At 44.4% G+C, this 24924-nt stretch overlaps 2 protein-coding genes across 3 annotated transcripts in view; one reads left to right on the plus strand and one right to left on the minus strand.

Annotated features, from left to right (window-relative positions):
• The window catches only part of LOC137439653 (TBC1 domain family member 4), an 80133-nt gene that overhangs the window by 48782 nt on the left and 6427 nt on the right, over positions 1-24924 (minus strand). The gene's annotated exons all lie outside the window — the stretch shown is intronic.
• On the plus strand, positions 21601-23092 carry LOC144888860 (uncharacterized). Its single transcript, XM_078768405.1, has 2 exons — positions 21601-21960; positions 22099-23092. Exons 1-2 carry the CDS (start codon positions 21664-21666, stop codon positions 22945-22947), a joined length of 1146 nt encoding a protein of 381 aa, XP_078624531.1. The 5' UTR covers positions 21601-21663; the 3' UTR covers positions 22948-23092.

Consider the following 24924-nt stretch of genomic DNA (forward strand, 5'->3'; position numbering starts at 1 on the left):
CCTGGTAGGTATCAAAACGATGTACATAGGGTGGTGACACTGTCGAAGATGTGTCGTGGCCATTGGTGGAGTGGGTGGGCCAACAAACAATAGTAAATCAAATAAATGACGAGCCGTTGCAGACGGGCTTGCTCCCAATGATGGCAGGAAGTCTCTCATAGCACCAATTTGTTGTTGGCGCCGACCCACTTTTCCTATGGTGGTCGTCACCTTCCTCGTATGCAAGTTTCAGCATATGATCCCGACATCCCTCCGCAAAACAATGCGTGCCCTTGGATAGTAGCTGTGCTGCAATGCGACTGTACAGCTTTTCATTCCTTGAACTTGACGTCAGTTCAGCCTGGCTATTGTCTTCATTCCAAAACAACTCTTCAATCTCTAAATAGCACGGCGCCCACCCATTGGCCCACTATCGGTCCGCTGTCTTTTGCCCTCTCTCACCTACCTCTTCCACAAGCTAAGATTTTTGTATGTAAAAAGAGGTCGACTAATGACATCGAAGCTTAAAAAAATCAATTCTTCATTTTGATGTATCATACTCTGTTACAGAGTGTTGGTGCTGCAGAAGCAGTTTCGTGGCAAGGGTTGCATTAGGTTGTTTGCCATTGCTTTCCCAGCAAAAAAGAGGGCATAGCCAACAAAAATAAATGAATTAGTCCGTAAAATAATTGGGCTGGAAGGATGGCCAAGAGGTACGCAGACTCACCTCCAAGCTGTCTAGCCTGGGTTTGAATCCCAAACCAACTATAAACTTCCATCCTGGTGTTTCACATGCCGGGAGATTCATCAATATGTGTGCCAACCCTCGGACAGACATTAAACTGGCTATTCTGCCGGTATTAGTTGGTGGATCGTTAAATATCCCACTGTGTCCTTCATGAAGAGTACACTAGCTATTGCCAGCACCATGAACAAATTCCAAATTCCTGCCCAAACCTTAGTGAAGTGTCAGGCCTGACCAGCCAGTTTTTTAAAAACTTGTGACAAGCTTCTCCCAGCCAACCCCACAAGAACGTGGGAATAATTTTGGCCGTTAAAGAAGAAGCAGAAGCCTATAATATAATTACCCAAAGATGGTTAGTAATCGGTGTAGCCTTTAAAAATTTTTTAACAACATCAACATGTACAGGGAAGTGTACATAGAAATCCTTACGACAGGTACACAGCCATTTTAGAGAACTTGCTGTGACACCTTCATCAATCTTTAAAGTTAATGCCAGCCGGGTGTTCTTGGCATGGTCTAAATAGATGAAAATGGCAAAGCGAGAAGTCAGGACTGCATGAGGAATGGTATAGGACTTGCCAACCCTTTCCACTCGACTAACAGTGTTCACATTTGCCTGACGAGGGTGAGCATTATCGTGCAGTAAAGGTACGAGCCGAGATGGCTTATCTGGCTATCCTCTGCGTGTTTCATTGCGTAACAAGCTTCTGGAGCATTGTGCATTGATGGTTTTCCCACATTCAATAAATTCCACATTATTCAAACCTTTCAAGTGCTAAAGTATGACTGCCATAACCTTTCCAGTTGATGCTGAACCTCCACCAATTCTCCAACATTAGCTCTTCAAACATGTGTTTACTTATTACAGCATTGGGTTACAGTTATAACCCCAGGCTGAACAGTTTACGTTTTGTATCCCACTGATAGGCCCGATCTGCATCCGAACCTTAACCAAAATCCAATTGGCTTGTTCTTGTCACCTACTCATCCACTAAATTTGGTCATAATCCATCCAACACTTTTTGAAATATCATGCTACACGTCGTTTTTGGTCCCATCTCTCAATGGTCATGAATCACATTAAAAATTATTGAACCTCGATTGGATCTTCACCACTATTGAATCAATTTGTCCTCGTCACACACCCAACCTGTCCCCAAAATTTCGTCTGAATCCATCCATAACCTGCCCACAGACAAATAAACAGACAGCCAAACGTGAAAACATAACCTCGTCCACCTTCGGTGATAATAGTTCCCTTACAAGGAATGCAGGAGGAGGTTACTAGGCCCATCAACCTTGTGCAATGGATGCCAACCTGAGGTTGTTTGACAAAGCTCCATCCTTGTAAGTGCCGAGCATCAAGCAAGGAAGCATCACGTACCATTTTTAACATCTCTGGTAAGACTCAGCCAGGGTAAGGTTCAAACCGTTGATTTCACGGACTCAAGGCGGATGCATTATGCCACCAAGATGAGAATATTCAACATCACTCACCAATCAATGGCTATTTATGAACACGCCGAACCATTTAAATGCAATGCCATAAAATAACCCAAATTGTGCGGACAGTCTCTTGTGAATAACAGCTGCTTTGACGTTTCATTTTACAAGGAACTTAATGTCGTGTGACTACCCTCTGGTGAACACCGCAGGGTGACACAGATGACCAAATGAGCTTTATTTCCGAGGCGTTCAATTCAATGGCGGACCTTCGTTACACACGAAGGGAGCATGTGGGGGAGAAGCCGTAAGCGCTTACCTTCACGGATCCCACCGGCAGTCTTCAAACCTGCAATAATAAAATTAACCGAAACAGGATTTACAATGTACAAGAAAATGCCGGCTTTATTAACCAAAATGCCGGTAACAAAGAAAATGCACGATAAACTAAATTCCTAATTGTAGCGCTCCCCTAAAGACCCGAATACAAACAAAGGGAAATATAACTGAAAAATAAATGTGTAGTTGGTGGCACTTAGCTTGAATCGGCTCTTGAATCTCGTTAGGAATCGTCAAAACCCCCTCGCGTCGTTAGCGGGGAAAACCCACAGGCTGCACTGCCGTGGGCGCGAACTAGGCCTTGCGCACCCACGTTCGCCCAGCCGTGCTCGTGTTTGTCGTCCGTGCGTGGGAAACCGCAGTTCTCGTTCCGCAGTTCTTCCTCACGATCACTATGAAGGTGTCGGAACACGACCGTTCGTGATGAATCGTCCTGGCGCAAGAGCAATAGCGACAGTTCGCTATGGAATCCAGAACGAGAAGCAGAAAGTGACGGCACACGACCGTTCACCACCAGATCCAGAACCCGGGAGAGACAAAATGTCCGGCGCTCCAATTGTTTTGTACTCGAAGCTCTGACATAATCCCATGACGTCTCCATGTCCGCTCCCATCAGCGAGTCACATCTTACCAGTCTTTGTGCCAATCAAATACCAGACCAATCACTGCTCTTCGAGGCGTGGCCTTACGAACCTGCCTGTCCTATGTGCTCACCAAATCGGTGTTATCAGCGATAGTGCTTTGTCTCATTTCCAGTTGGTTTTTATTTAGCGTTATTAATTATGGTGTTGATTGCTTGGCTTGTCTATGGTGCAAAGTGCGATTTCATAAGGAACAGAGGAAAAGATTACAGAGGCAATTACATACAGGGGATTAATTTACCCATACTCCCTCGCTAATTAACAAACCCCACCCCTCTCATGGGAATGAAGATACAAGCTCTTCCACAACATACGGTCTACACAAATTTCCTACTTATTATACATCGAGGTTTCTTCTTCTTCACGACAGTCGGAGCACACTCATCGAGACACTCTACCTGGCTCTAAGGTAATCATTGTCTACCCCCTACAAACGTAGCATTAACGATGCACTGCTGTTTCACAGGACATATGACTGTTGGGCGCTATCTGGATTTTACACAAAATGTTTGGATCACCAGCTATGATGTCACTTCCTGCATCACTTGCAGAGAGTAAACAAAATGGCATCTTTTAGTTTTTACATAATTTCACAATGAAAAGGCCACATCAACCAAGAACCACTTTGTGTGTGAGTAATTACATACATTGCCTTCAGAAAGTATTCACACCCCTTGCTGTTTTTAACAGTTTGTTGTGTTACAGCCTAAATTTTAAATTGTTTAAATTGAGATTTTTTTTGTCACTGATCCACACACTGTCCAAAGTGGATTTTTTTTTGGAGAAAATTTTACAAAATAATTAAAAATGAAAAGCTGAAATATCTTGAGTCAATAAGTATTCAACCCCTTTGCTATGATACTCCAGATTGAGCTTAGGTGCATCCAATTTCCTTTGATCATCCTTGAGATGTCTCTACAACCTGATTGGTGTCCACCTGTGGCCAATTCAATTGATTGGACATGATTTAGAAAGAAACACACCTTTCTATATAAGGTGCATGTCAGAGCAGAAACTCTACCATGAAGTCGAAGGAACTGTCCATAGAGCTCCAAGATAGAATTGTGAGGAGGCAAATATCTGGAGAAGGGTATCAAACAATTTCTAGTGTTGAAAATTCCCAAGAGCACAGCAAGCTCCATCATTAGGAAATGGTAAGAATATGGAACAAACCAGACTCTTCCTAGAGCTGGCCATCCGACAAAACTGAGCAACCGGGCAAGAAGGACCTTGGTGTAGGAGGTGACCAAGAACCCAATGACCACTGACAGAACTACAGAGTTCCTTTGCTGAGATGGGAAAACCTGCCAGAAGGAAAATAGTCTCTGCAGCACTTCACAAATCTAGGCTTTATGGGAGTAGCCAGACAGAAACTACTCCTGAGAAAAAGACATATGTAAGACTGCGAGCATGAGGCAAAACATTATATGGTCTGATGATTTTCAGCGCCAGGGGCTGGGAGACTTCTAAGGATAGAGGGAACAATTAATGGAGCCAAATACAGGTGAATCCTTGAGGAGAACGTGCTTCAGAATGCAAAAGACCTTAGACTGCGGCGAAGATTTACATTCCAACAAGACAGTGACCCCAAACATACAGCCAAAGCAACACTGGAATGGCTTCAGATTAAGAACATGAAAGTCCTTGAGTGGCCCAGCCAAAGCCCAACTTGAATCATATTGAGAATCTGTGGAAAGACTTGAAGATTGCTGTTCACCGATGCTCCCCATCCAACTTGACAGAGCTTCAAGGAAGAATGGGAGAAACTCCCCAAATCCAGATGTGCAAAGCTGATACAGACATACCCAAGAAGACTTGAAGCTGTAATCGCTGCCAAAGGTGCTTCTACGAAGTAATGACTCGGGATTGTTTACTTATATAATTATATATTTCTATATTTCATTTACAATAAATTTCTAAAAATGTGTTTTCACTTTGACATTAATGGTGTATTTTGTGTAGATCGGCGACAAAAAAATCTCAATTCAATCCATTTTAAATTCAGGCTGTAACACAACAAAATGTGAAGAAGTCAAGTGGTGTGAATACTTTCTGAAGGCATTGCATGTGGTGGAGGATGAGGCAATTTTGGTGTAGGTAATTATATATGTATATATGTGTAGATATATATTGTCATATGTCTGCCCTGTAGTGAACACCACAGGGCGACACGGATGACCAAACGAGCTTTAACTCCAAGGCGTTCAATCCAATGATGACGGTATTCGTTACACACAAGGGAAAGGAGAATGACAAACTTACCTGGACGGCTTCCACCCGACGTCTTCGAACCTGCAACAATTAACTCAAACCGACACAGAATTTAAATGCAACAATAAAAGGGTTCAATAAAAAATAATGCAGGACAATGAAAAGTTAACACTAAGTTCCTAAATCGAGGGACCCTGCAACAGACCCAATTACAGACAAAGGAGAAAAATAACTGGAAAATAAATGTGTTATTTTTGTGGGCACTTAGCTCCGAGTTGCTCTTGAACCTAGCCAGGAATCGTCCAGCCCCCACATCCTTGCGCGGCAGCCACACGCTGCACTGCCACCCATGAGCGGGAACTAGGCCTCCTGTGCAGACCGCATATCTAGTCGCCGTACGTGAAGTCAGCAGGCCGCCCCGGTCCACTCGCCCCCACTCGTCAATGAATTCCCCTCAAGCAGGAGCACTATGAACTCCGACCACTCACCATGAACTCCCGAAGCAGAGCGAGATATCAAATCGTGACCATTCACTGCCACAGCCAGAAGATGCGAGGAAGTCAAGAGGGACAGCCAAGAGGAGGAACAGCCAAGAGGCCAAAATGTCGGGGAGAGTGTTCTTTTCTACTCAAGGCTCTGACGTCATCCGTGCCTGCTCAGCCAATCCCATAGTTCCATCTTAGCAGTCCTTGCTTGAACCAAATTCCGGACCAATCACTGCTCTTCGGGGCGTGGCCTTACGGACCTCCCATGTCTGTGTGCTCACCGGGTCGGTGGTATCAGCGGTAGTTTTCATTGTCCTGCTTCCAGGTTGGTTTTATTTAGTGTCATAAATGCGCGATTTCCTGGCTATGTGTGTGTGCTGCTGGTGTCATAAGGAACAGAGGAAAAATAACAGAGGCCATTACATACAGGGGATTAATTACCCATAATCCCACCCCTCGTGATGGGAATGAAGAAACGTGCTTGCACGACATACGGTCTACCGGATCACTACTTATGATACATGAGGGTTTATTCTTCTTCACGACATTCGGAGCACACTATCGATGCAATTCTACCTGGACTAAGGTATTGCCTACCCCCCACAAACGTAACTATATATATATAAGGTATTGCCTACCCCCCCCCCCCCCCCCCCCGTCTTCTTCACGACGGCCCTGATCTATCTCTATATATACAGGGTGAATCAAAAGTAGCGCCCGCGCCGGATTTCTGTTTTTTCGGCTGTCAGATTCTTTCTGGGATGTCATGTTGTTAATAATTGTCTTGCAGATTATTAATTTTCTTAATTTATTTATTTTTGTTTTTGTTTTGCAGGTTATTGCTGAGAGTTTGGAAAGTTACTGAAGTTGCACCAAATTGAACCATGAATTACCTTTCAATGAATCAACGCATTGCGGCCGTGAAACATTACTACAAATGTAATGAACAACCAACGATGGCGGCAAGCCGTTTGGCACAGGAATTCGATATTAACCCACCTCAGGGAAGAAACATATGATTGATTGTCGAGAAATTTGAAGCAACAGGGTCGGTAGCCACTGCAAAGAAGTCCGGTCGTCCGAAAACGGCAAAGAATGTAGCTAAGGCTGAAGAAGCCATCAGGAGACTGGAACAAAGTCCGCAAAAGTCAACTCGCCGTTTATCTGCAGAGTTGGAAGTGAGCCAATCAAGTGTTGTCCGTATCCTTCACCAGAAAAACTGGAAACCTTACATTCCACGCTTACTGCATGCCCTTCATGATGGAGATGACGACCGGCGTCTTCAATTTTGCGAAGAGTTCTTAGCTAAACTTGACGAAGAGGACACAATGCTAGACAACATCTGGTGGTCAGATGAGGCATGTTTTAAGCTTAACGGCACAATTAACAGACACAATTGTGTCTACTGGGCTGCGGAGAACCCAAGAGTGACAGTTGAGAAGGAGGTAAATTTACCTGGCATGACAGTTTGGGCAGCCATATCTCCATTAGGGATAATTGGACCCTTTTTCTTTAAGGGATCTGTCACTGCAGAAATTTACCTGGATATGCTGCAAACCTTCTTTTGGCCCAGGGTACAAGATCAGGACTGGTATTTCCAGCAAGATGGAGCTCCACCTCATTATGGACGTCACGTTCGTCAGTGGCTTGATGAAAACTTTCCCGGAAAGTGGATCGGCTGCTGTGGTCCGATCGAGTGGCCGGCACGCTCCCCAGACCTTACACCTCCAGATTTCTTTCTTTGGGGGCTCATGAAAGACCTTGTTTATCGTGAAAAGCCTCGTACCATTCAGGAATTGAAGGCTCAAATCACTGAAAAGTTTGAGGAAATTGATATCGAACTCTGCAAGTGTGTGTGCCACTCTGTGCCTGCTCGGCTGCAATTGTGCATCGATCACGAGGGAGGGCACTTTGAAAATTGCAAGTAAAACAGCTTGGTACACTTCCGTAATAATTTTCCCCCGAATAAATGGTTAGATAAACATGTCATTCATTTATTTATACCTTCTTGTACACTGTAATACAAATGTCAAACAAACAATCAACTGACAGAAATATATATGTATATATAAACAGAAATCGGGCGCTACTTTTGACTCACCCTGTATATAGTTACGTTTGATTGCTGTTATACAGTGGTACCTCGGCTTACGAGTGCCCCAACGTACGAGTTTTTCGGGATACGAGCCGTCGCTCGGGCGGTTTGTTGCTTTGGGATACGAGCCGAGATCCGATGTACGAGCTCAAAAAATTTATTTTTTTGAATTTTCCGGTTGTGGCTTCCGGTTCCGGTCACGCGGTTATCTTGCCGTGAAAGCATCTCTGCTTGGATATAAAACACGCAATCGTCGAAATACATGAGCGAGGAATCTCCTTGCTCCAGCCGGTGACGTCATCGGCGGGGATCCCCGCCTCCAGAGTGGCTGGTCACGTGACCGCCAAAGCGTGTCGCGCGTGCGGGTATAATGAGCTACACCTGTGGATCACGTGACCACGGAAGCACGCCTCGCTTGAGAGGCATGGCTTTCGGTTTGCGTTTTGCTTTATAAGGCGCGATAAATGGGCTTTTGAGTGTTAGCGGTTCATGGCGTTGACGGTTCATGGCGGTTCATGGCGGTTCATGACGGTTCATGACGGTTCATGGCGTTGACGGTCAAAAACCCATTACATCAATTTTACCAGGCACTGTACAGTAAGTACAGTGGACACCAAATGCACGGTGGAAGGCTAGAAGTAGAAGATCGTCCAAGACAAGTGAGAATAAGCCATACTTTGGAGGAGATGACGTCATTCGCTGGTCCGATAACCAAAGATGTGGTATAAAAAACCAGGTGAGCTAACAATGCAGCAATGAAGGAATTCGGCCAAGGCACCGGCACACAACGACCTACCTACATCGAAAGACTCAATGCCAATGGTGACAGAAGCCAAGACGCTTCAAAATCGTACATATCGTAGAAGGAGTACGATCGTACTGCCTCGCCAAGTCGACAACACGCACACCTCACCTGGCATGCTCTTCTCCTCTGCTTAATAAAACCAGTTTATTTCTTTACATTCTCTTGTATTATGTACAGTATATACGAGGTCGTGCTTGTTTATACATTATTTGTTATTTATAAAGTACATTTTTGTTATTTAAAAGCACCTAACAAAAAAAATTGGTGTTTTTTTTTTGAGGCTGGAACGGATTAATAGCATTTCAATGCATTTGAATGGGAAAATTTGCTTTGACTTACGAGCGATTTGGCTTACGAGCTCCGTCACGGAACGGATTAAACTCGTAAGCCGAGGTACCACTGTATATATATATTGTTACGTGATCCTCCCTGAACCCCGGTCACGGTGCACCTCAGAGTCTCACGAGGGAACGCGGCAAGATTTGTTCTTTTGCGTGTTCTAATAAACCATGATATAAACCTAATAAACCACACCAATGCAATTGTAGAACAAAACAAGTAACTGTATTAAGAACTCTCACATACACAATAATAATACTATTAAAGAAAGTACAATGAAAATGTCACTTGTATCAAATGAACAATACATGTGATGGTACCATCATTCCCCCAATGCTCTCAAAGCAATAAACTCGCAATACGACAAACGTGAGTGGAATATAACATTCCCCAAAGTCCGTGCACTAATCCCCACGCTGGTTGAAGCTGTGCAGAACGACAAGAACAGGCAGGCATTGGCATGGCGGCGGACGAGGAGTTACGAGGTATGAGGTCGATATGGGAATTGAGCAGATATGGAAACCAACGGTGATCAACACAATGATGTTGATATGGGAATCCCAACGACAAAACAAGATACACGAAGCAGACAGCCTCTTCGAGGACAAAATGGCATATCGGCCTGTAATGGAGGCGTGTGATTTCTCTCCAACAATAACTCACGCTTGGTAATAAAACCTGAGACGCAGGTTTAATTGCAATTGCAATATCGGAGGATGCCGCGGGAAATCCCTCCCCCGGGAACCCTCAACTCATTCACGACCAATATCAAAAAAGTCTGCTCGCAGCCCCGATGCGACTTTACGGCTGTATCACTCTCATGGCAGTCTCCTCCTCTCTCTGCCGACCTTTTCTTTCTCCTTTTCCGGCCTCTTTGCTGTGTCTACCTTTTTCCTTCACAAACATTTATTTTCACCTTTTACTAAAGTAATCTCCATTTCACACAAAAATCTTAACAACAATACTACCTGAAACTAAAAAATCCTACAAGTATATAATAACAACAAAGGCAGAAGTGACTGATCCGTAAATATATATATATATATATATATATATATATATATATATATATATATATATATATATATATATATATACATATATATATATATACACATACATACATACATACATACATACATACATACATACATTTGAAGAATGTGAGATTAAATGACAGAGTACCGAGTTATCAGCAAAAGGATAAAGACGGTATTCCAGAGAAGCAGAATGGTTGTTGATGAAGATGAGGAACAGGATTGGGCCCAATGCACTGCTTTTGGCACTCCAGCCTCAACAGGAAGAGGAGACGAGAAGATCCCATCAAGAGCCACAGGAAGAGGCATTGGATGCCATAAGCTGAGAGTTTGTGGAGCAAGAAGGTGTGCCAGACTGCATCAAATGGTCGGGAAATAGCCAGAGAGACGGCCCTGATCTCTCTGAGAGATTCAGGGCCGCCTTCCATTGTTGGGAGAACACGTGGCCCACACTTGCTTGTTGTGCTTTGTCTCTCCCCCCGCCCCAGGACCATTTTGGAGGCCGAACTGTGCAGCACATTCGCACCTGAGCAGCATCCATTTCTGTACCCTTGTTCCACCTGTGCAGCCGAACTGTGCAGCACCTTGCTGCCATGTCCTTTTGCTGCACCCTTGTTGCATCTGTGCAGCACCTTGCTGCCAAACCTTTTGCTGCACCTTGTCACTCATTAAGGACCACAAGCCTTGTGGCCTTGCACCTCTGCTGTGCAGCATCTTGCTGCAAAATCATCTTGCAACTTCGGACCACTTGTTGAGTGGCATTGATGCCACGCAGTTGGACCACGTGAGAATGGCCCTGCTGGCCAATGAAAAGCAAATAAAAGCATTTTTATTATTGTGTGCTCGGGATAAAGAAGTTATGCAAGTTTATTTGGCCCTGATGCTTCAAATGGCCTGTATGCCGGTCAGGGGGCCAGCCGGTTTGTTAGACGCACACGGAAGAAGCAAGAAGCAAGATGCAAGCAGCAAGTGCTATTTATGTGTGTTTTGTTGTGTTTTCTCTCCCCTCCAATCTTCTCTTCCAAAAAGAACAGGTCCTGGGTCATAGCATTGTCAATAAAGTTAAGTTCTGTGCTTGTAAATATACGAATGTGCCCACCGGCTATGTGTTTAGTTTGAAATTCCGGAAATACTCGGGTAGTTGTGGGTGTGAAACTGTTAGGTAGCTGCTCAACGCAATAGGAGGGACATATTTAGTGTTAAAACTGTCGCACACATGGGTCAGAGTAAATGCTAGGGGGAACCACACCTATGTGTCACATTTAAAAGTAAAGTTAATTTTGCATGCCAGGCTCTACCGGTCGTTCCATTGGTGGGTTTGACTCGGGAGGAGGCTGGTGAGAGAGGGGTGTAGTGTTGCGGTTTTGGAATAAAGGATAACCCCCCTCGTAGGTAGATGCACCACAACATGTAGCCTCGCAATAGCATAGTTATTTCTTTGTAAATGTAAGGTAGTCTCCTTTCCTGTGTTAGTTTTGTGTTGAGCAGGCCAGTGAGCTTAGGTGTTCTTTTTGGCGCTGAAAGGCCACGTGCGCGGCCCGAACAAGTCTGGCAAGGCCGAAGGGAGGAGCTGCAGGGGGAGTGACCGGTAAGCGCGAGCCGCCAATCAGAGCTTGAGGGGAGTGGCTAACCACGGCAACGGGAGGCGGAGCATGGAACATTCGGGTAAGGCCGGGGCGGAGCTATAAAACACTGCCCCGAGCCCCCCACGTCAGAACGCACGAGAATCAGTTGAGTTGGAGTCGGGATTGGAGTCGAGTCAGAGCCGGGGAGTATCGTGAGTCAGTTGAGTTCAGTTGGAGTTCCGAGTTCAGTTGGAGTTCTGAGTTGAGTTGAGTTCGGTTGGAGTTCTGAGTTGAGTTGAGTTCGGTTGGAGTTTTGAGTTGAGTTAGAGTGAGAGTGAGAGTGAGAGTGAGAGTGAGAGTGAGAGTGAGAGTGAGAGAGAGAGAGAATCGCCCAGCCCCTGGACAATTGCCGGTTATCATCATTGTACACGAACTTGCCCTGTGCCCCGTGCCCTGCACTCTGCGCTGTATTAATCGCGCGTTCAAGAAGACGACCCGTTCCGGGCCACAGACGTGCGATCTCCTCCTGCCTGCCTTCTCCTGCATACGTGCCGTGACCGCCAGAGGGCCACGCCGGGCGAGCTGCCCCGGAGCGACCGACGGCAAAGCGCGTTTGGCACGCGAACTTCTCTTCTTCTTCTCCCCGTGTGCGTGAGTGGACCCTTTGTCTGGGTATAAGTTAAACTGTTAAGCTTCTGCTCTGTGTCCCCTCTCCTTTATCCGAATCCTGTACATTGTGTAAATAAATTGTGTTACTCCTCTTATTTGACCGTTCCCGTCCCTTCCATTAATTGGCCTTGCATGGTACGAATAGAACCGCTCGAATCGGGTTCCATAAAGTAATGGCACGAGTCACGTGATACGCATACCGCTCGGGCGTACTCGATTAAGCGTGGCTCGTGCGAGGTCCGGTCCCCGCTTTCGTGGCAGCGTGGTTTAAAGGTACGTGCGGCGTCGACCCGATACCCTTTTTCACGCTTGCTGCGGAAGTGGCGATCCGGCCTCGTGGACACGAAGACCCAAGGGGAAAAAGGGGTTTAATCCCCCCCCTTTGTAACGTGGACGGTCTTCGGGAGATCCGCAACAATATATATATATATATATATATATATATATATATATATATATATATATATATATATATATATATGTATGTATGTATGTATGTATGTATGTATGTATATATATATATATATATATATATATATATATATATATATATATATATATATATATATATATGTATGTATGTATGTATGTATATATATATATATATATATATATATATATATATGTATGTATGTATATATATATATATATATATATATATATATATATATATATATATATATATATATATATATATATATATATATATATATATATATCTATAATTCCAGCAATCTCTGTGTGTCTGTGTGTCTGTGTGTCTGTGTGTCTGTGTGTCTGTGTGTCTGTGTGTCTGTGTGTCTGTGTGTCTGTGACCGCTGTTTCTCGACAACCACGGGTCCGATATACTTTAAACTTGCCAGGTATATTGCTGGGGACCCGAGGATGTGCCTTTTCAAGGTTTCAAATTAATCGGAGAAGTACTTACCGAGCTATGTCCAAAAAACGCTTCAACCAATCAGAGAGCAGCGAGCTATCACGTGTGCCGAACGTGGCGATCAGACTCTGCCTCGGACGGCACATTTGAGAGCGTATTCATTTATTTCACGTTGGAAAACTATGTTGCCGTTAAACTATGTTTTAAAAAACTAAAACCAAATCATTCATTTGCGATTTGCGACCTTCCGGACAGTGAAGACTTCACTTCCGGCAGCCAATCACAGAACGCTTTGTTGCGTAGGCGTGGCCGATGTGAGAGCGAGCGTGTGCGCCATTACGTGCCTTTTCAAGGTTTCATATTAATCGGAGGAGTAGTTACCGAGCTATGGCGATTTCTTTACCAAACTCCGCAAGCCGTTCGCTTTGGACCAAACCATTTCATGTAAATAGAGGGGGGGGGGGGTTGTCACCGTACTCGCAAGCCGTTCGCTTTGGACCAAACCATTTCATGTAAATAGAGGGGGGGGGGATATAATTTTAGATATATATATAGTACGGGCATTGGCAAGGAACGGGCACCCACGTACGGGCAATGCCCTAGTATCTATAATTCCAGTAATCTCTGTGTGTATGTTTGTATGTTTGTATGTTTGTATGTCTGTATGTCTGTGACCGCTGTTTCTCGACAACCACGGGTCCGATATACTTGAAACTTGCCAGGTATATTGCTGGGGACCCGAGGATGTGCCTTTTCAAGGTTTCATATTAATCGGAGAAGTAGTTACCGAGCTATGTCCAAAAAACGATTCAACCAATCAGAGAGCAGCGAGCTATCACGTGTGCCGAACGTGGCGAACAGACTCTGCCTCGGACGGCACATTTGAGAGCGTATTCATTTATTTCACGTTGGAAAACTATGTTGCCGTTAAACTATGTTTTAAAACTAATTAAAACTAATTTGCGATTCATCGTAACTGCGATTTGCGACCTTCCGGACAGTGAAGACTGCACTTCCGGCAGCCAATCACAGAACGCGTTGTTGCGTAGGCGTGGCCGATGTGAGAGCGAGCCGAGCCGAGCGCGTGCGCCATTACGGTTCGTAATTCGATTTCTTCCGGAGAAAATAATAATTTCTCGATTTCTTATGCGCATTATTTCTCCCAATTCAGTCAGAGCGAAGGGCGGAAGCGAAGAGCGTTGTTTTTTTTGTTTACGGGCGTACGGGCGTACGGGCGGGGTAGAGCGTACGGGTAGCGTTTTTTTTTTTTTTTTGGCAAGGAACGGGCACCCACGTACGGGCATGCCCTAGTATATATATATGTATGTATGTATGTATGTATGTATGTATGTATATATATATATATATATATACAGTGGTACCTCGGCTTACGAGTTTAATCCGTTCCGTGACGGAGCTCGTAAGCCAAATCGCTCGTAAGTCAAAGCAAATTTTCCCATTCAAATGCATTGAAATGCTATTAATCCGTTCCAGCCTCAAAAAAAAAACACCAATTTTTTTTGTTAGGTGCTTTTAAATAACAAAAATGTACTTTATAAATAACAAATAATGTATAAACAAGCACGACCTCGTATATACTGTACATAATACAAGAGAATGTAAAGAAATAAACTGGACCTCTATCCATGAAGATATGGAGAAGTTGTTGTTTGTGTGGTTGAAGGAGAAGCAGCTCGCAGGAGATACCGTGACCGAGAGCATCATGTGTTTGAAAAGATTGAAACTCGGATATCGAGCACAGACCACGAGGTGTTTTTTCTTTTTTCTTAATCTCGGTTTCAGTGAACTTTTGCTCTGTGCTCACGTGTACTGTACCTGTACCTGTAATGGTACGTCAGAGGATGGCACCTGTTGTCATCATATTAAGTGCAAGATGTTCTGCATCGTAAGTTGGTACACCGTGGTCTTTCGGCGGTGTTTAAGCCGGCCGTCTTGGCTTCTGTCACCATTGGCATTGAGTCTTTCGATGTAGGTAGGTCGTTGTGTGCCGGTGCCTTGGCCGAATTCCTTCATTGCTGCATTGTTAGCTCACCTGGTTTTTTATACCACATCTTTGGTTATCGGACCAGCGAATGACGTCATCTCCAAAGTATGGCTTATTCTCACTTGTCTTGGACGATCTTCTACTTCTAGCCTTCCACCGTGCATTTGGTGTCCACTGTACTTACTGTACAGTGCCTGGTAAAATTGATGTAATGGGTTTTTGACCATGAACCGTCATGAACCGTCAACGCCATGAACCGCTAACACTCAAAAGCCCATTTATCGCGCCTTATAAAGCAAAACGCAAACCGAAAGCCATGCCTCTCAAGCGAGGCGTGCTTCCGTGGTCACGTGATCCACAGGTGTAGCTCATTATACCCGCACGCGCGACACGCTTTGGCGGTCACGTGACCAGCCACTCTGGAGGCGGGGATCCCCGCCGATGACGTCACCGGCTGGAGCAAGGAGATTCCTCGCTAATGTATTTCGACGATTGCGTGTTTTATATCCAAGCAGAGATGCTTTCACGGCAAGATAACCACGTGACCGGACCGGAACCGACCGTGACCGGAACTAAGGGGACGACCGGAAAATTCAAAAAAATAAATTTTTTGAGCTCGTACATCGGATCTCGGCTCGTATCCCAAAGCAACAAACCGCCCGAGCGACGGCTCGTATCCCGAAAAACTCGTACGTTGGGGCACTCGTAAGCCGAGGTACCACTGTATATATATATATATATATATATATATATATATATATATATATATATATATATGTATGTATGTATATATATATATATATATATATATATATATATAAAAATATATATGTATGTATGTATGTATGTATATATATATATATATGTACACGAGGGCCAGTCAATAAGTAACCTTAAAACGGCGATATAAATTCGAGTATATACTGTATATATATCCAAGAGGCATTTTCCTCATCCATTACTAATCAATTGCTCTCCAAGCAATATCCGCCACATCTTGCTGCTTCCTCGGCTTTAAATGTGAAATGTAACAATTAGTTTCCATCAATTTCTGTCATTATTTAAACTAGCTCATTTTTATCACCATCAGCTATTGTTTTCTTTTGATATCGTTTACATTTTCAAGCCGGGTTGAGGAGATCATGACTGTAATAAGTGAGGAAAGCCACACGTTTGCTCCACATAACAATGGAAGCTTACCGAGAGAAGTGTTGATTTGCGGCCGAGGAGAGTTTGACTACTTGAGCTGTTGTGTTTGTTTGGTTTGAAGGAAGTGCTCCACACATACAATGCAACTCAGGAAGTTATGAACCGCACCCAAAACCTGGCCATCTATCAAACCACAGCCAAAATCATCAGCTCACAACACGTCTCGGCATTGAGTGCCCCAAACAGGAGCTAACAAGGCGCAGGCCATGGTGCGTACATGCTGTGCAGTTGAAGCAACGAATGCCTTTGGCATTAATAACCTTGTCCCACTTAAGCATTCAGGATTGAATTCAAATAAAGAGAAGAACTGAGCAGGCCCCTTTGCCAACAGCATCCATCTTCACATTGTCCAAGCACATCAGTCGGCTATTTGCAAGTCCAACATTTCGATCAGTCTTGTGTCCCTGTCTCGGAACAATCTTCTCGCAGCACGTAACGATAATAAGAAGGAACCAATGAACCACCTTATGTTTGTGAGAATATTTGTGCCCGCTTTAGTTTTTCATTCCCAACTTGGTCACGATGGAAGCCGACTTTTTTTTTTTTTTTTGTATACTGAATCGAGGCTCATGAAAGAGCTAACATTTACTTCACAAACAAAATTGACCAGACAAACAAAATATATAAAAAGAGGGAGCGGAAGACAAGATGGGGAGAGAAGGGGAAGCACACAAACACAACATTTGAGAGCAGGGAGATGTGTGGAAGGGAGAGGGCTTGGGAGGGGGGGGGGGGGGGGGGGGAGAAGTATAAAACACAAGGACACCAAGGACTTCCAGGACAGAAGTTGGTATTTCAAAAAAGTGGAATTGGGGTGAAATTATCGGGGGTAGAAAAGATCAAGGTTTTGGATGGGGGAAGATAAGAGATGGTGGTGAACAGCTGTTTTAAAGACCTGGAGGGTGGAGTGGGATTGAAGAGAGTGAGGGAGTTTGTTCCAGAGGCGGGAGAAAAGAGGAATGAAGGAGTGAAGGTGAGCAGAGAGTCTTGATTTTGGCAGTTTGACCATAAGAGGGTTGCAGGCAGATCGTGTGCGACCTGTAGGAATATTTGCGGGACAGAGCCCAGAGAGAGCTGGGGGGGGCAAGGCCAGAGAGGAGTCGGTAGAAGACGGAAATACCACCAACCTGCCTGCGGTGAGTGAGTGAGAGGCCCTTGGAGTTAGCTTCATCACGGGAGATTCCAATGATTCTGAATGCTTTGGTTTCAACAGCGTGAAGACGAGCTAGGTGTGAGGCAGGAGCAGGAGCACCAGCCCAGAGGGCTTGAAATAAACCTTTTACTAAATTTTTTTTAAAAGAAAGCAGCAATTCCACTGTGCAGGAAATGTTCGACCATCATTTTCGGCTGTTATAAGGAAAGGCCAGTTTAGATCATGCAATAGCAGCTGTGACTCATCAATGTCTCCAGAGCAAATGTGTTGGTTGCACTGTAAGGTGTGAAGATCGTAAAGGACGGTGGATGGCCTTGGGTAATCGTAATAGCCCATGATCACTCGAATGCTGCTTTTCACGTTGGGCCCAAATTTTAATCAATACGCTGCGTTCTGGGATTGGGCTATGATATATCCTATCAACCTGTTCAATCCCAAACTTCCATCGAGATCTTCAAGGTTGCTGTTTACCACCCCAGGTCACCCCCCATCCATATTCATGATCATTTCCACTCCCATTAGCCCTCTAGTTATTCCATGAGGCTTGACTTTGTATGCAAAAAAAAATACTTTGCCCAACTGTGTCATCACAATCTGTGCAGGAAATATCTGTTTGGGCGAAAGGGACAGGGAAAGTTTTAACAGAAAGGTCTTCATCCATCGTTGCTACAAATTTAAAAATAATGAACACATAAGTCGTCTAAGCAAACAAGAAAAACTTGGAACAACTTTCCTCGAAAGTGAATTTAGTCAATTTGTACATACTGCAAAGTAATGATATTAAAAAATATATTAATATGGAACCAATATTGTGTTCTTATCCAGCTGTCATATTTCACTGAATGCGTATATTTTTGACACGACTGAACGAGATACTTTCCATCGACGATCAATTCCACCATTATAGAAAGTGCACAGTGAAGACGGCTAAAGTTTGACAGCTTCCTGTCGGTAATTGTGACTGCGACGAAGATTCAACAAATAAGTTGTGAATCTACGTTAGTTATACGAATTGAACAGAACACATAGTCTAGTAGGAAGACTAGGTCCCCCTGCACCCCCCGGAGATATACTTCTAATCAGTGTTTCTAGATTGGAAAAAATGTGTAGAAAATGACTAGCTATGGCCCCAAGCTGAAAAAATGTCCCACATACCATTTTTATGCAAATTACTGCTGCCATTATCAAAAAAACGATTTTTGACATATCTCAGCCAATATTGCAGATAATTGAAAAATGAAGGTGTCTAGACCCATGTTTTGAAGGGCATAGATCATGATAGAACTATTCATAACATGATTACATGTGTCTATGGTATACTAGTATGCATATTAATGCTGTAATTACAAAATAATCAGTTTTACAAATGATAAGGATACGTTAATACTGCAGATAACTTAACATGGTACATAAGGGGTCTAAACCCAGGTATTTTCAAGGTTAAATGTCAACAAGATGCTCCTGAGTCTTGCATAGGGGCGGGACATTGGCAGTAACATTGGTACCACTCAACTTTTCTTCCCACCATTGACTTTGTATTGCGAGAGATTTTCACTTGCTTATTTAAAGGTTTCTCACCCAGCCCACGTAAAATCTACCAACTCCTGCTGTTAACTCCCAAACATATTTTTTTATGTTATCCAATCACAGTGCAGAAATGACAGACTAGAGATCCAAATTAGTGCTGCTATAGCTGCCATTTTACATTTCCATCCATGTAACATGCGCGCTCGCGCGCTCGTATCAATTGGTAATGTCGCGCGCTCGTATCAATTGGTAACGTTGATGTTATTGAATACCTCAGTTGAAAGTTCAGTCTTCCATTCCATCTGTGTGTTGTTCTTGGTATTCATCCTCCAATCTAGCCAGGTAAGATGCTAACTATAATGTTACTCACACTCTTGACTTCAGTTTCTGCATGAAATCATAAACAGGCAGAATAACAGCTGAGCCAGCTAGCACCATGTTAGCTAACGTTAAAGCTAGCCTCATCTATGTACAGTATGTTCCTAATGTCGGTGTAACTTAAACTTTTGTTAATGCCAAACATGAGACATATCTGTTGACTTCTGTATATGAATTGAACCAGAAAGAGGCACGACAGCTGAGCTAGCTACAGTAACTTAGCACAATGTTTCATTGGCCTAGATAGCTAACGTTAGTGTGGAAGAATTTAGATGTTTTAGCTATTAGCACTTTTGATGCCACTAAACATGGTTTAGTCAGCTAAAAAGTACCCTAGTGTAGAACATGACTCAGAACCTCTGTTACCTCACTGAAAACTCAGAGCCTCCTTTCACAGGCACTTTTAACATCATTCGTGATTTCTTATTTGTCATTTAACAGTGATGGTAGACATCGACAGCAAGCATGCCCAAAAGAAAACGGAGTGTAGAACCTGCAGCCCAAAGCTCTCCTCCTACATGCATCCTTCATGTACCATCCATGTCTGATCATGGGGATTTCACGCCCCTCCGTAAAATTAAAGGATCTGCTTCAGAAAAACTGCAACTGCTTCAAAAGATCCGGGATAGACGTCTCAACCAACCGCATGACTCCCCATGTCGTATGCAATCAGTATGTGATCAGATCCCGGCAACTCTTCCTGATGACCTAGAAAGAGTAGGATATCACAGCAAGTGTTATAAGCACTTTGTCCGCCACTTTCATCGTCTGGGAGATGATACAGAACCAGGGCCATCAACCTCATCATGGCATCACTCTCCTCGTAAACCAGGAGGTTCTGCTGAACCCATCTTCCCGCCAGAGTGTATATTTTGTGAGAAAGTTGAGACCAAAGATGCTCATCGCAATACTGAGAGGCCTACAACCTTCCCATCCTTTAAAAACAAAGAAAATGCATGGGAGCAAATCGAAACACGGGCTGAGAAAATGGGTCTCTATCGACTCCATCGAAAGGTGAAAAACAAAGACCTCTTTGCATGTGAGGCCAAACACCATCCGTCATGTTTTAAAGCTTTCCGCACAGCATTCTACAACTATGAGCGTGCGATTCACAGAGCCGAAGCACCAAAGGAGCAGGCTTGCATGTCAGCCGCCCATGAAAAGGCATTCAACTCAGTACTGGAACACATTCAAACCCAGGTCATCCAGCAGAATAAAGTTCTACAGCTTTCTTCCTTGCGCTTGCTCTATGTCGAGGAACTGAAACTGAATGGATATGAGAACTCAAATTATCGGTCAGAGAAACTACTGAAACGCCTACAGAATGACCCAATCAAGGAGCATATCCACTTCACGAAGGTTGATCATGACAAATGTGATGTCATTTCTTTCTGGCTTGTGCACAGCTCAAACATAACAGTTTCCAATGCTCTCGCACGAGCATTCACACTCGGAAGCACAAACAAGAACCAAAATGTTGCCCTCCAACTTCGCCAGGGTATTCTACAGGCTTTCAGAGAGTGTAAAGACCAACCATGGCCACCAACAGCTGAAGACATGGAGCTCAATCCTGAAGACATCCTACCTCCAGACCTTGTCCGCTTTCTCAGCGTGCTAATGACTGGCAAGGAGGGCATCGAGACAGAAAAGGTGAAGCGTCTGGTCTTCTCCATTGGACAAGATCTGTGCCGTGCAGTGTCAGATGGAAAATGGAAGTTACCAAAGCACATTCTCCTCTGTGTGACTGTAAGGCACCTGTTCCGAAGCAAAGAGCTCACCACAATACTACACAGGCTTGGACACTCTGAGAGCTACGATTTCGCCTTGGAGTTGGAAACTGCTCTCGCCAAGGTCCTGGATGAAGTCTCAACTTATCGTACACCACAAATTGTGACAGGAGAGGGCAACCTTGTATTCCACTGTGAGTGGGACAACTTGAATAAAACCACTACCAGTGTGCACGGCAGCAACATTGTAAACAGTGCTGGAGGAATCATGGTGCAGGAGGTCAAGCCCGGGTTCGAGAGCAGCAAGGACCGAATGCTACCTACCATCAATAGGTCACATCAATAGGTTCATCCAGGATGGAATGGCGCTGCTGCATACCCTTGCCAACCTTCCCCCAACATGTGGTGAGATATGCTTGCAGGTGCTTGATCAGATGGTGGCCAAGCAGCACTTTCTGTTCTCCACTGACAGTTACCATCCTGAGTCAATCAAAGCGCAGGAAAGGCTGAGGCGGGGCAGCTCAGAGAAGATCATTCTGGCTGGACCAGCAACCAGGAAGCCATATGACTTCAAAATGTTCCTTGCAAATGACGACAACAAAAAGCAGATGTGCCAGCTTCTTCTGAAAGTGTGGAGTGGACAAGAGGCAGCTACCAGGCTGGAGAGAACAGAGATGGCTGTGCTGATCGTGGAGGGGAAGGCCCACCAACTTGCCTCAACGAATGGCAAGGTAAAATTGAAAGCCCTTCGTGAATGGCGATTCAATTTGTAATTTTTCCTGAAAAAAAGGTGATTACCTGTGATGTTTGTCTAGATCTGAAACTGGCAGTGACTGGTGATTGAAATGCGGTGCCTTTTTGTGTTTCAGGTCGAGGTACGTGAACTCCCCACGATCTACAGCAACCAGGAAGAGACTGATACCAGGGTGGTTCTGTACCTCCATCATGCTGCTACCATCGGATACAAGAACGCTGTAGTCAGAACACCGGACACAGACATCCTCCTGATCCTGCTCCACCATGCCCACAACATCAAGCTGACGGTGTACCTGGATACAGGGTCAGGGAAGCATCGCCAACTTGTCAACGTCTCTGAGCTGGCAGAATCCCTGGGAGAGGACTACTGTGCCACTCTCCTGGGGTACTATGTGTTCAGCGGAGAAGACTGCACCAGTGCCTTCAAAGGGAAGGGAAAAGTCGGGCCCTTGAAAAAGCTGGAGAAGAATCCCAGGTTTCACAGGGCATTCGGTGAACTGGGTGACAACTGGGATGCCAACCCTGAGGTGGAGAGGCAGTTAGAAAAATTCACCTGTGTGATGTACGGCCAGAGTCGCGAGTCATCAGTGGACATTGTCCGTGCCAAGCTGCTACGAAAAATGGTGGGAGAGGACAAGACCCTCACATCCAAGTCCAAGGTTGATCTGGCTCGCCTTCCTCCATGCCAGTCTGCCCTGAAGCCGCACATCCAGCGTGTGAACCACCGCGTAGCATTGTACAAAAGAGCCGATCAACCTATCATCGAAAAGCCAAAACCTTATGAGGAGCAAGGATGGATAAGGACTGATGAAGGACTGTTGAAACCAATGTGGTCCAGTGGTCCCATCCTACCAACCTCACTGGTGGATCTTCTGAACACAGGAGAGCACGAAGAGGAGGAGGAAGAGGAAGGAGAAGAAGAGTTTGACTCTGACGATTTCGATGAAAATGATGATGACTGACTCAGTGTAGAATCACTAATGCTAATGATGTTTATCTAAAACAAGCAAGAGAAGAGTGGTCACATTGAGTGCTAGGACTATTTTGACAGTTGTAATATTTAGAAAAATAAAACTTTGTGTTAACGTCTGTGTAGACGGACCTTAATACGAGTCTATTATTTCGTAAAACTGTGATTATTTTGTAAATAAAGCACTAATTAGCATACTAGTATACCATAGACACATGTAATCATGTTATGAATAGTTCTATCATGATCTATGCCCTAGCATTATTTCTTCTCTGAGAAGGAAATAATCAAGTCATTAAAACATTATTGTGCACTCGCAAAGAACAGCAGGTAAAAGAAAGGGTGGGATAACAGCCGTTAGGCGAGGAACAACCAAAGACGCACTGTATCATTTTCCCGACAGTTGCGCTCCGAAGATTTCTGGCCGAGAAACAGCGATTGGGTAAATGACCAGGATAGGAACCATAATCACCAAAAGCTAGCATTCTTCCATCTGTGAAACTGCCTTCAGGACACAGCTCTCTGTCTGTCTGTCTATCTGTCTGTCTACCTGTCTGTCCCCCTCTCCCTCTCTCTCTCTGGGCTTCAAGTTAACTTGGCTTGTGTCCACGATGCTTCAAAAACCGTCAAAGATTCTAAGATTTAGCTTTAATATTACACAACTCTATTCCTGGTACCACCGAAAAGGCAAGGGACTTCGATTATCAGCTTCTTGTTTTTTTTATTTAATTAAACAACCTATTCAGGAAGTTAGATTAAACTACAACAACAACAACAACAGCCGGCATTTTAAAGCCATTTTCCCTGCTAGAGCGGGGGTTAGCCTTGCGGTCCCCATGACAATCTTCTCCATTTTGCCCTATTTTCTGCATCTCCCCTTGTTAACCCCCTTGCCCGCATTTCTTCTTCCACCATCTTTAGCCAAGTTTTTATCGGTCTTCCCCGTCCTCTACTTCCTTCGACATTCATTTCCATCACTCTTCTCAACCAGTCACTTTCATCCTTCCTCAACACATGACCAAACCATCTCAACCTGTTTCTCTTCACAGCATCCATCACAGGCTCTATTCCCATCATCTTTCGCAATTCATCATTTGTCTTTTTCTCTCTCAACGATACTCTGCACATCCATAGAACCATTCACATTTCCACCCTTCGTTGCTGCTCTACGTTCATTACCCATGTCTCGCTCCCATAAATCATAACACTTCTCACACATGCACCATACACCTTTCCCTTCAGCTTCAACGACGTGAAACACATGCTGTCCCTTGTTACAAAACAATGGCCTGGTGTTGGCTGAGCGGTTAGGGTGCCGGCTTGGGATCCTAGGATCCTGGGTTCGAATCCCGATCGATCGATCGCTGAATTAACACCAGGGGGGTTTACTCAGCCTGTCATCCTTCTGAGGTCGGCAAATTGAGTACCAGCTTGCTGGGATGAATGATCCTGGTGTGTACCCCGGTTTAGAATAGGTACACCGTATCCCTGCGCATCATAAGAGCGTGACCAAGGGTTGGCGTCAGGAAGGGCATCCGGACATAAAAACATTGCCTCAAACAGGGAACCATGATTGTCATGGGGCCCGCAAGGCTAACCCCGGCTCTAGCGGGGAAAATGGCGTTAAAACGATCATTCATTCATTCATTCCTCCGACTTTGTCTTGTCGGAGGGGTGGGGGACAAAAAAAAACAAAAAAAACAAAACAATGCAAGCATCTCTTGAGAATATAAAAAAACATTATAAAATGTAACTACTGTGGAATCACATCAAAGATATGGAAACTGGGTTTAGAGTGGTTAACAGGTTATGGTACTGGTACTACCAGACTTTGGCCTAAGCTTCATGCCAAATGAAACCAATAACCACAACGCGCAGCCCATAATGCAAAACATCTCCTTAAAAACCAAACATGACTGTAAAGCTACCAATTTATCTCAATGTGGGTCTTATCTCTCACCACAGCCAT

Source organism: Myxine glutinosa, chromosome 14 (assembly GCF_964187855.1).
Source record: "Myxine glutinosa chromosome 14, kmMyxGlut1.1, whole genome shotgun sequence".
Classification (NCBI taxonomy): domain Eukaryota; kingdom Metazoa; phylum Chordata; class Myxini; order Myxiniformes; family Myxinidae; genus Myxine; species Myxine glutinosa.

Coding starts and splice junctions, on each gene's coding strand:
- LOC144888860 (XM_078768405.1), top strand. CDS start 21,664: ATGGTGGCCAAGCAGCACTTTCTGTTCTCCACTGACAGTTACCATCCT. Junction 21,961..22,098: donor TTGCCTCAACGAATGGCAAG/GTAAAATTGAAA, acceptor TTTGTGTTTCAG/GTCGAGGTACGTGAACTCCC.